At 36.7% G+C, this 13,094-nt stretch overlaps 1 protein-coding gene across 3 annotated transcripts in view; it reads right to left on the bottom strand.

The window, feature by feature from the left end:
• asxl2 (ASXL transcriptional regulator 2) overlaps positions 1 to 13,094 on the bottom strand; it is a 315,486-nt gene that overhangs the window by 53,639 nt on the left and 248,753 nt on the right. For all 3 annotated transcript variants that reach the window (XM_028796937.2, XM_028796939.2, XM_028796940.2), the window contains one exon: positions 2,164 to 2,290. In XM_028796937.2, coding sequence (XP_028652770.1) covers positions 2,164 to 2,290 — 127 coding nt within the window. The remainder of the gene's footprint in view (positions 1 to 2,163; positions 2,291 to 13,094) is intronic.

Raw genomic sequence — 13,094 nt, 5'->3', positions numbered from 1 at the left:
GCGAATTGAGCAGGGGGCGAAGCTCCCAAGTTTGTAAAAAAAAAATAAAATAAAATAGAGTCTATACAATAATATTCATCACTTCTGAAATTTGTCATAATGGTTTGGTTATAAGAATTATCATACAGTACATGCGAGTTTGTCTGCATTCTCCTACTTGATCAAGGGTGTCGTCATTTCCCAGTTTCTCCAAAATGTTGCATATTAATGGGTCAGATTTACTGTTAATATACGCAAGGTTTCCCATCAAGTTTTCTTTTATAAATTCCAATTTTTGCATGGAAAGCTGCATATAAACATTTCAAGCTTCATTTTGTGTATATGTGTATGCAGGTTTTATAAATACTGAAACCAGGTCCTCAAATGTGTAAAAGTTTAAAATAATCACTGCTTCAGTTCTCTGCTGCTCATGGTGTCACACTCCACTCAGCTAATTTCTCCAAAACACCTGCAAAGGTGTCCTGAGCCTTTAAATGGTCTCTCAGTGTGGTTCAGTAGGCCACACAATCATGGAGAAGACAGCTGAAAGAAGCTGGCTGTTCACAGAGTGCTGTATCCAAACATATTAATTAAAAGTTGAGGGGAAGGAAAAATGTGGCAGAAAAACGTGCACAAGCAACAGGGATAACTGCAGCCATGACAGGATTGTGAAACACAGCCCATTCAAGAATTTGGGGGAGATTCACAAGGAGTGGACTGCAGCTGGAGTCAGTGCTTCAAGTGCCACCACACACAAATGTATCTGGGACATGGGCAACTGTTGCATTCCTTGTGTCAAGCCACTCCTGAACCAGAGACAACGTCAGAAGCGTCTTACCTGGGCTAAGGAGAAAACGGAGGTGACTGTTGTTCGGTGGTCCAAAGTCCTCTTTTCAGATGAAAGTAAATTTTGCATTTCATTTGGAAATCAATGTCCCAGAGTCTGGAGGAAGAGTGGAGAGGCACAGAATCCAAGTTGCTTGAGGTCCAGTGTGAAGTTTCCACAGTCAGTGATTATTTGTATGCTGCTTTTGGTCCACTGTGTTTTATCAAGTCCAAAGTCAGCACAGTCATCTACCAGGAAATTTTAGAGCACTTCATGCTTCCCTCTACTGACAAACTTTATGGAGATGCTGATTTCATTTTCCAGCAGGACTTGGCACCTGCCCACACTACCAAAAGTACCAATACCTGGTTTAATGACCATGGTATCACTGTGCTTGATTGGCCAGCAAAATTGCCTGACCTAAACCCCATAGACAATCTATGGGGTATTGTCAAGAGGAAGATGAGAGACACCAGACCCAACAATGCAGATGAGCTGAAGGCCGCTATCAAAGCATCCTGGGTTTCCATAACATCTCAGCAGTGCCATTGGCTGATTGCCTCCATGCCACGCCACATTGATGCTGTAATTCATGCAACAGTATTGCATGCGTATGTGGACATACTTTTCAGTAGGCCAATATTTCTGTATTAAAAATAATTTTTTATTGGTCTTATGTAATATTCTAATTTTCTGAGATACTGAAATTTGAAAAGAAACAAATGCTTGAAATATATCACTCTGTGTGTAATGAATCAATATACTGTATATATATAATCTTCATTTGAAAACTGCACTGACCAGTTTATCATTTCCTTGCAAAGTTAAATCATTTAATCTTTTTGCTTAGTGTGTAGAAAAAAATGCATCTGGTTAAGATAAAGCATAAATAAATCATCTATTTTATAACCCATTTACCTATTGCAGGTGCCAATGCCCAGAATCAACTCATCACATGGTACACTCAATGCCATTTTAAATTTATGTTTGCAAGACATTAGTGTTCTTTGTCACAAAAATTAAGCGTAATGTCACTAATTATTAAATATTAAAACCCTTCATCATTATTTATTATTTGAAGTCCTTCTAAGTAAACAGTATGTCAAACAGAATGCTGAGCAAAACCAACAGTTCCTTGTCTGTTGGCATGGGGTGAAGTGAATCAGTTTAAAAAGCATACTTCTAATCAAAGATGAAAAATACAACCTTTGCCTGAATTTTTGAGTCTGAATGCCTCCTTAGCCACTCTGGACTGTTGAAAAAAAATCCTCCAGACATTTCAGATAGCATCACTTCCCCCTTAACAGAGCTCCCTGCCAAGCATCATATTCTTTCTCAGTTTTCTAGAAATCACCTACTAGGTTTAGAAGCAGTCTTGTCTCCCATGTCTTTAACTGCCTTCAAAATGAGCCGGGAGTTCGATGAAGCTGGCATTCCTCCCTGTCTGCGGTTCTTCTGGTTCTTCTGTTGCTGCTGCTTCAAGGCCTACATGTATTGAAGTGCAAAGGAAAGGGGTGGGGGTGGGGGGTGAAATATGTAAATCTTGCAGAACACAGCTTCAAAACAACTATATTTTGCCTTACCATCTTGCAGCACCTGGTGTCTGCCTAACTGATGCATTTAATGAAACAAAAGACAATGTGCTGATTGTCACACCCGCGTTCAAATTTGGACAGATAATGAGTTTACATTTTATCACAGATGAAAAATGCTGATTAGCTTCATGATGTTCTCCAAAGATGCAATATAAGTTACAGAACACCAGAAAGTCTAAAATAATCCATAATAGCAAGCCCAAAATTAAAAAAAAAAAAGTAATTTTATAACAGCTAAATAACTCCTTGGGATACATTAGCACATTTTATAGGCTTATATTTTATTGCATTTTCTTTCTAATCAAATATTCCTGTTGGATCATCAATATTTGTATATTTATGTATTCACATATGCTCAAGTGAAGGTCTTGCAAACAAACTAGCAGAGAGTTTAAGACGAGAGTATAAAAGCATTTGTTATTTTATGAAACATCTTATGTTACAGTCCCAAGGGGGACCCATTTCATATCATTCTGAATTATCAGAGGGGCTTCCCCAGCCTTTAAGTGTTTTGTATCTTACCCACAGATTTTCAACACCATCTGTCAACAGTGGAACATTTTCTGTTATACTCAATTTTGTCTACAAAATTTGAAAATTATTGCTCAAAATATTATTCAATTCACTATAACAACTAGGTTTAGTGTTCATTCAAAAATAACTGGAAGAATGATGGCATTCAAACTAAAACTCTGCTAACAAAAACTAACAATGTGAGTATCTCCCACTGCGTATGTCTTGCGTCAAAAGAACTTCTCTGGCTCAGAGACAGCAAGTGAGTATTCGTATAGACCACATACTCTGGTAAACTCTTACATACAAACAGGTTTGTCACACCTCTTTAATAAAGTGAACACTGACCATATAAACTGGCAATAGAAACAAGCTGTTTTAATTAAAAAGATGAATAGGCTACTAATTAAGTAAAGAGGTAGAATGAAACATCAGAACTGATGGGATATTGACTAATATATGGTCTTTTGTGGAAGAAAGAAAAAATAATAGTTATTTATTAAAAGTATTGTATCTACCCGCTTAGATGTTTAGCATGTTATTTTGTAGAAACGACCTACAAAATTGCCACAAACATCTATAACTGTATTTTCCAAATCACTTTTTTCCATTTTGTGGGGAGCTAGGCCCTACATGCAAGATCTTTCTTTCTTTAGTATACAATGTATACAATGAAGGCTGTATTGCTGACAGGCAGTTGATGCATAAAAATGTAAGGCAGTTGTGATGCCCACAATCTGTGATGTGATTGAATCAACATTCAAATTGTTTGAAATGTTAAAACAGTGAAATACTACATTTCAAAGTTTGCTTGTGCTTGTGCATTGGTGGCCAACCAGTATACTTAATTCAAAAAGCCAATGCTGGTTCTCTCTAGTGGTTCTGAATTCATTAGTAAAGATTCATAAAACTTTATAAAGATTTGCAAACAATGAGAATACTGACATCTCTGACTGTTTTCATTTATAAAATCCCCATAAACCAAATGAACTCATTCATTGGCACCCTAGACTCTAAAACACTCTCAAATTCTCAAACATTCATGTTATTATGAAAGAGACCCTTTTAAGTCACATAAATGCAATTAGTCATAAGCATTCTTCATCATTAGTCATTTGTTTTTGTAACCTTCGTTTATATCAAAAGCTGCATTTAATGTTATCATTTTTTAATACTATGCTGCTAGTATTCATGTTAAATCATTACTGTTTTATTGCATATTTACAATATTTATTATATGTTGCTCTCTAATTAGTGTTAGGCTAGTGGGCGGCTACTCCATCCAGTATCTTCAGACAAAACATTTATGAAACAGAATGATTTATCAGTAGCTATTTCTAGTGTACATGATCATTGATCATAAAAAGGGCACTGACCTGTAGCAAAGATTTTAATTCAGCCTAATAAACTTCTGAATGAACAGAAATGCTTTCATCTCTACAGACATGGAGTAGAGTACTGCAAAACATCAGACACTATGGTATCAGTCTTATGACACAGTGGTAGATACCAAGTTGAATTCCCCTGGGACATACCAAAGATATGCAATCTTTATAGGGAATACAAGGTTAAAAGTAAAGCAATCCAAACAATCAATCAATCCAGGATTTAATTTTTCAATTTTTAGTACTATTTGTTTTGTATAATCATAAAATATAAACTAGACATTCTAGTCATGTGCCATTCAAAGGGTTCCTCTGGCATAATTACAGACAATCAAGTGAACAAACATAAAGGTACAGCTTCAGCGCTTCTGGCCAAACTGTTCTGAGATGTTACTACATGAACAAGGCAGGTACAAAGAACGGCTAAGTACAGAGACACTTTTAGCCTTTTTGGGGCCCTAAGCAGTTTACGTTTACTTGGGTCTCCACTACTATACTTTGTAAAGGATGGGGTCCCACTAAATAATGAGGGACCCTAAGCAATCGCTTAACTTTCTTATGCTAGGAAATAGCCATGGCTAAGTGGTTTAACAGTAGCAATGATGTTAGACAGGTGTAATTTATGCAAGTGCATTTGAGTGTGTCTCAACTAAAAGTTAATGGCGGATGTCACTTCATCATCATTCTAGATCTGCTTTTTCTTTTAAATAAGAAATTCCGTCCATCCCTACACCTTTTTCAAATCTGCTTAGTCCAGTTCAGAGTCATACAAGCGACAGTCTATTCTGGCAGCATAATGTACAAGATGGGATCTCTTGACAGGGTATCGATCTACTGCAGGGCATGATTAATCACAAAGGCCTACTTCAAAATTACAAACTGACCTGACACATACCTAACATGTAAAAACAGAGTACCCAGGGAAAAGTACACACAGATTTGGGGAGACTATGGAAACCTCATGGAGAGAGTAATTGAGTCAGGATTTGAACCCAGCCTTCTGTGACTGATATGTAGCTGTACTAATCACTCTGCCAGCCATTATACAGTGCAATTCAGGAAAGTGAAAATATTCCCTTAATAAAAAATAAAGGACTGGACAACATTGTGTAATAAAGCTGCACTATTTATGACAAATCAAAAAGCCATAAAAAATGAAATGCTGTGACAAAGAATAACACGATCGGTTAAAACATTTATGCATAAAATTAAAAGTACTCACTAACTATATTTTTTAGAAATGTGGCTGTCCAAACTAAAAATATTTTAATAACAAGAAATTATTTAAATGACTAAGAAATTGGCATTTCAATATTGTGACAATCCTTACAATAATAAAACCTTTCTGTATCCAGAGTAATACAGCGTGCACAGAGCGCAGATGTAGGAGAGGCTACTACTTCCAATTTAGGACGATGTCCACAAACACATTTTGAACCCTTAGTGCTTGCCAATTAATGAAGCTAATGTTATAGACATACAAACCTTCAAACCAGATATACTGAGTAGTGACAAAATAGCATGCCATCCCTCTGAGGTAATGTTATTGTACATATTTGCCTAATATATGAGTGGAAATGGGATACTGCAACCCCAAAATCTATAAAGTGCACAGACTAGAGGGAATTGGGGGTGTTCTTTCAGTGGAAGAGTTAACTGCTATTCACTAAAAACATTTAACAAGTTGTCCCTAGATGTGTGCTCTTGTTCAAGAATACAGTATGTCCCTGGGAGATTAGGTGTTGACCCCTGTTTCATTTAAAGCTCAACCTGTTTATAATTTTCATTTTACTGCTGATTCCACATATTTTTTTAAGGGATTTCAGTTTCATCTTATATACTAAATGCATGAATGCTATGCTGAGTGGAAACTGCAAATTGGCCCTGTAAGAATTCATGTGCCCTGTGATGAATTTCTATCTCATCCAGGTTGTTTCCTGCCTTAAGGTCAGATTTATTTGGAAAGCTATGGCTTTCTGAAACAGAATATAAACAGTTTCTAAAAACAAATTAATGAATGGACATATGGGAGGTATAAATGCTATTCTTTCTACATAAATCATATCATGCATAAAATATTAACACAACAGAAAGATAAATAAAACAAGGCCACATGCACAAAACCTCTACATCCCCCTCTACTTCTTGAACTTTCTCTACTTTGTTTGGCTGATGTGATACTTGAGACCTAGCCACTATAAAGTTCTCATTATCTAATTACATAGTGTATGACATTTTGAACTGTTGCTGGTAATGATACTCTATTAAAATTACACTAATGGGGTTGGACTCACCTCAATCTTAGCATCACACTACTGAGGGCCTTTAGGAATCCTTAGGATGTACAACATTGTAAATACAGTGTGTTACAGACATGGACAATACAGATGTATAGACTAAAACCTAATGACTTTTTACCGGGTGCAACTGCCAAGCATAACCATTCTCATCTGTGATGTGTTTCAGGAAAGTATTAACAAAGTACTATGTATAAATTCTATATCTGTCCTCTAGTGATATAAATATATTTTAAGAATAATGAAAGCAACCTAAAAATAGGCAGTTTCACATAAAATTTTTCTAAACTACAATTTAACTTCTTAAGATATGTTCATAAATCATTTCATTGTACTAAGTTCAAGCTCAGATTTCTTGTCATGTGTACATAAGCAAGTATGAATTCCATTATATTGTCTACCACAAACCAGTGACAGTAATACAATACAAACAACGGGTAAAAAAAGACAATGAATACAGTATCATATGTTGAATACAATGTATGCTGCTTTTTTATTTGACCTTATACTACACTGGAAATAATTCTTAACATAAACAACACCCTTTTTACTTAAGTATTTAATCCTTGTGTTAGAGAATCTTTAAGTTTACAAAGAGGTGGTCCTAAGGTGAATAGGTGCTGTCCCAGGAGGTTTTGCAGCTGATAAGTGTGGACTCCACAATGTACCTGTAGAATTTGTTGAGCACACATTGAGACATCAAGACTTTCATTGGACATTTGTGGGAAATAAATTCTCTGGTTAGCCTTTTTACTATTGCCAAGATGTGATGTGTTAGCGATTGGGTGAAGTTAAGAAGTTTAAAGCTGCTGACCATCACCAAAGCCTTCACATTATTGCAGATAGCAGTGTGGGCTGTCACCTGTTGAAGTCTGCGATGAATTCTTTGGCTTGCAGATATTAAGGCACCATTACATCAGAAGCCAAATTTTTTCTCTATAAGCAGTCTTTTCATTGCTGCTGATCACGTGTATGATGCTGGTGTCACAAGCAAATTTAATGATGGGGCTGGAGCTGTGTTTGGCCATGCTGAACAATAAGTGCAGGATAGAGCTATCACACTATCACACTACCCTCTACAGTTCCTGTGTTGAGGATTAGTGTGAAGGAAATTTACATAAATACATAAAATAAAAAAACTGTACATGCTAGTAGGATCTCTCAGTTAAGAACCTGAAAATCAAGTTGCAAGGGGTTGCAATAAGTCCGAGTCCCGGAGCTTAATAATCAGTTTTGATGGTAGAATAGAGTTAAATGCTTAGCTGTAATCAATAATACAGTTCCCTGACACAGACATTCTGATAATCCAGATGGGCAAGGATGGTATAAAGTGCAGGGAATATGGTGTTCTCAGTTCCATATAGTAGACTGGTTGTCATGTTATAGAAACTGGAGATGTCTGTTTAACAAGAATATAAAAAATTATGTATTAAACTATATAATATAGACTATTAAATGTATTATTTATCGACAGCATAGACTCACAATGGAAGTCAGCACCACTTGTGTAGTCACTGAGACAGTCCACATTTTTTTTTTCTCCGGCATGGGGATAATTTTTTTTAAGCAGCTGAGGACCTCAGATATTAGTGGTAATGTCTGTGAAAACACCAGCTAATCGATCATTACGGATTTTTAAAAAATGTTCTGAAATTCCAAATTTGGTTAAGGATGAAGGATGACTGATTTGTTGTTTCTGGAAGCAATTACATGGAAAACAGTTTGTTATTACAATCAAAGCAGGTGTAGAAAGCATTAAGTTGATCTGGGAGAGGATGTGTTGATGTGATGGATAATGATTTCATTTAAAATGAATAGGAATCTATAACCCATGACAAATTTTAGAAGAATCACAACTGCCTTTATATTTAGTTCCAGCTTATCCACATATTTGCAACTAACAACTTTAACCCGTTATGCACTAAGGAGTTTGTGGCATTTTTATACCTAAATTACACATCCAAAAACAAACAGTGATTATTCTGCTCTTGTAATAAAGTATTTTTATGATTATAAACTATTGCTAACACTAATACAGTATCTACTAAATAAAATACATAAAAAAACTGCGCTTTAGGTATTTACTTTCAAAAAACTGGATTTTATAGTATAAAACCATCTAATAATGCACCACCCTGTAATCAATTTTCTGCTGTGCTCCAACTTATCATCTATCATTGTTCAAAGATTAGATGTTATATCCCAATAATGCAGCAATGTTATACTGTTTGGAACACGGTGTGACCCTGTTTGAAAAAACAGTGTGAAACATTTAGTCTCTTTCACCTAAAAAATCTCTCAAAACAAGTGTATTTTTTATTTTTTAGAATTTGTTTTTGTTGTTGCTTTTTTGGTATAAGGTAAATGCATACATACATTTTCATAACCAGCTTTTTCCAGTGCTGTGCTGTGGGTGAGGGGAGATTGCCTTTCCTAGCAGCCCTGGCCGCAGGGCAGGAAACAGACTAGGACAGGGCCCCTCACACCTAGTCACACACATCACACACACCCCTAAACCAGCGTTTCAAGCCACTAATGAACATTCAACTCCTAGAGACTGTTCTCTGCCAACATATTTTGAATAAATGAAAACCAGAGTATAATTTTGTCAGAATGTAAAATGTTAATATGAGTTAAAACTCCAAAACCAAAGGGGGCATTTTTACTTAAATAAACATGCAATGCAGAAAACAGAAAGCACACAAAATAATACTGTGTCTACTTCAACTTGCTAGATCAATCAAAGACAATCTTTCGAGTATTATTAATTACAGTTACGTTTATAGTAATATATTCCTGGTAATGTCCCAAACATAAAAAGATGGTGGTAAACAAAGAGGCGTTTATACTAAGTGAAATATTGGAAGCAGAGGAGAGTCTAGAATTTAACAACACTAGACAAAAACTCGAACATTTCAAGCATTTGGAATCATATGAAAGGAAAGACAAGTAGGCTGCCTTCAGTATTTCTTTAGCAGAAAAAAGTAGTAGGCATTAACTTTACCATGAACATATCAAGCCAGGGAACTGTAAATAGCAGGTGGGGTGATCTTTCTTTACAGTAATTTAAATAGCTGACAGAAACCAGGTGTCCAGGCATTTTGTTCGATCATATTTCTGATGCAAATATAAGTGTTCAATAGCCAAACAAAGAGCTGTTACAAAATCTCAAAAGGTGCACATACAGTCATGCAGAACATAAAGCACTGTGATAGGAAAGAACAATTATTTCACCTTTCTATGCACCAGGAACAACAGCACAAGCTTAAAATAAGTGTATTGTTTACTTTTTGCCAAGCATTACAAAAGGGAAATGACCACTGGGAGAACTGAAAAGTAGAAGGGAAGACAGAAAAATCATCCAAGACAACATCACCATCTGTAAATAAGAGACGCAACCCGCAGATGCCAAAATTTTAATAATTGCTAAGCTTTGACTGCACCTTGATACAAGTATCTTGTCTATGGAAATTATATTCAGGACCAGAGAATCCTATGTCTACTTTAAACAGACTCAACTCAACAGTAAGTAAACAAACACAGCTCTCCCTTTGTAAATAAAGGATGTTAAAGGTAAGCACAAGTGGAACTGGTGCCCCATACTCATGGAACAACATCAAAGTTGCAGGGAATACATAGGTATTGACAAGATACAGGATGTGTTGACATGATGCCATAATTACTCATGCATGAACAAAGGATTGGTTCATTTCTCCATGGAAACAGTGGAATGTGCATTGCTCTTCCTGAATCTGATCTTTGACCATAAGCTAATGTCTCCATTCTAAAATCCTGACACAGGCCTTTCCCAAACACGTTGACAGTTGTGAATAGTGCCAACCCACCATTCACACTCTCATTGCTTCTTCAAGTATTATAATCAACAATTGTACCATGTTTCCTTTTTCTGACAATTGTTTAATAGTCCTCCATGACCACAAAACAGTTATTTGCCTATCTGAAGCTGAAGATTTTAAGTGATTTCCTGGTAAATCTTTATTATTTCATTATCTTTCAGACCTGGCAATGACATACTGTGCAAACCTGGGCTATAACCAGACTCCTTCACTTTACTTCCATCATCTATTTTATACCTTCATTACTACACTGCTCTAAACTCATCACTCTTTTTTATCTATTTCCAAACCAATTTCTTCTTCCAATGCAGTTCACTATTGATCCTATGAAGAGTCTTTTTTGCCTGCAAAATGCGAGTACACTTGGATTTATTTGCTGTTGGCTTTCATTATCTCCTTTGTGCACTTCAAGTGTTGCCTCGCCAGCTCACAAGGGCCAGTGAGTAGTGTTGGTTTCATTAAGATTTAATTAACATTCATTAAACATGGTGTAATTGCTTTATGCTCAGTTTTGCTCACTGGTTTATATATTGAAAACTTTCCCACTAGGGAATATAGACTCTCTTTTATCTTTAGCATTTAGTTACACAGCACGTTTGATTTCTGGTGAGACAGCAGATGTGTTGAACGGTGACAGATGAAGTCTCGGGTCAAGGACTAACACAGGAAATTGCTACTAATGTTGGCTATAGGAAGAAAGGAGCGTCATCACAGAAACACAAAAAAAAGTTTATATTTGTTATGAAGGGACAGCATTTGTTTACATTGTTAGCATATTAATATTTATAGAGGAATAGGAATTAAGAATGTTTATGTTAATTTGCTCTGCATAAAATCCTTTTGTATATTGCTGCTTCATAAAAATGATAAAGTTATATTTTTAGCAAATTTAGATATTTAATGATATCTTAAGAAACATGTTCAGTCTAGGTGCTCTTAGGTACTTAGATTTTGTGTATCTTGTGTTAGCAGTAATTAACAAGTTTAAAGTAAGGTGATGAACGGATATACTGTAAGGCAGCAAATTGAAGGACAACCAAAACAGCTCTAACTCGTCGACGTGTGAACTCCACAGGACCTCTGAAGGTATAATGTGGTACCCTGCACCGAGACTCTATGGATCGGACTTGTTTTTCCAGCACATCACACAGATGCGTAATTGGATTGAGATCTTGAGAATTTGGAGCCCAAGTCAACACCTTGAACTGTTTGTCCTGTTCCTGAAACCAGGGTGCATTATCCGGCTGAAAGAGGCCATTGCCATGAAGGGGTGTTAGCGGTCTACAGCACTCTTTAGGTAAAGTGGTACGTGTCAAAGTAACATGCACATGAATTCCAGGACCTAAGGTATCCTAGTAGAACATTGTGCAGAGCATCACAATGCCTCTGCTGGCTTGCCTTTTGCCCTGCTGCCATCTCTTCCCCAGGTAAGCAATGCACACACACCCAGCTGTCAGAATGATCTAAAAGACAAAATGATTCATCAGAGCAAGCCACTTTCTCCCATTGCTCCACAGTCCAGTTCCTGTGATCCCATGCCTATTGTAAGAGGTTTTGGTGGTGGACATTGGTTAGTATGTACCCTCTGACAGGTCTGCAACCATGCCAGCCCTATATACAGCAAACTGCAATTACTTGTGTGTTCTGACACCTTTCTGTAATGCATTACAATTTTCAGCAATTTGTGCTACAGTAGCTCTTCTGTGGTATTGGATGAGATGGGCTAGCCCTTGCTCCCCACGTACATTAATTAATAAAGATAGCCAAGAATGGGTGGGAGACATCAGTATCACCACTGACTATGCCAGAGTCAGACTCTTAAATGTGTTCAGCCAGATCATGGACATTAGCCTGTACTGTGGAATGGCTAGAGTGAGTTGGTTGGTCACTCGGCTTAAATAAGGTATTCTTTTACTTGTCCCTTTCTAATGATCATGGGCCCTAGACTATGCATTTTTTTCCTCCTTGCCAGCTGGCTTTACCCTAGGATATTTATATGTTAGGTGCAATAAGGAAAATACATCTACATATGTGTATGTGTTTGTGTGTATATTTATATTTATATTTACTAGGGGCTTTGTCCCCTGCTCACTTTGCTCGCCAACAGCTCTCCCCCAGGCCTGCACTACACACCAGCCAATGTGGATTTCACTTTCACTAAACAACAAATCTTTCAATTCTAGCGGATATGCCTCTTCATTGGGAAGAAACACTACTTTTCCCTGATGGCAACACAAATTAGACGATCTACAAGTCTCCGACTTAAAGTTTAAATCCGAACAATATATTCAATCTCTTTTCACTGTTCCGTTATTTCACCGAGTACTAATTTCTGTTTGTTTGGGCTAATCTTAACTATCACTTTTTTGAGACTTTTGAATTTTAGTACTTTCATTATCTCTAACCTGCTCTGCATGTGTATCACGCCAACGTTTTTGAATTCTTTACGACGTTCTACTTTGTCATCTACTCTTTGCCTTTTATTTCTGGCCCCGGGCATGGTTAAATCTCTTGGCACAAAGTCACGTCTCGTCTCAGGCTAAAAAGTTTTGTCTCGTCCCTGGATTTTTTTATTACAATAGAGAGAGGTACACTGGTTAGGTGCTTGGCTGGCCAAACACTAGGAGGGTAAAGTACTGGAA

The sequence above is a fragment of the Erpetoichthys calabaricus genome, chromosome 3 (genome assembly GCF_900747795.2).
Source record: "Erpetoichthys calabaricus chromosome 3, fErpCal1.3, whole genome shotgun sequence".
NCBI lineage: Eukaryota > Metazoa > Chordata > Cladistia > Polypteriformes > Polypteridae > Erpetoichthys > Erpetoichthys calabaricus.
Note: the sequence above shows the minus strand (reverse complement) of the source record. Positions and strands in the feature narration are given on the sequence as shown.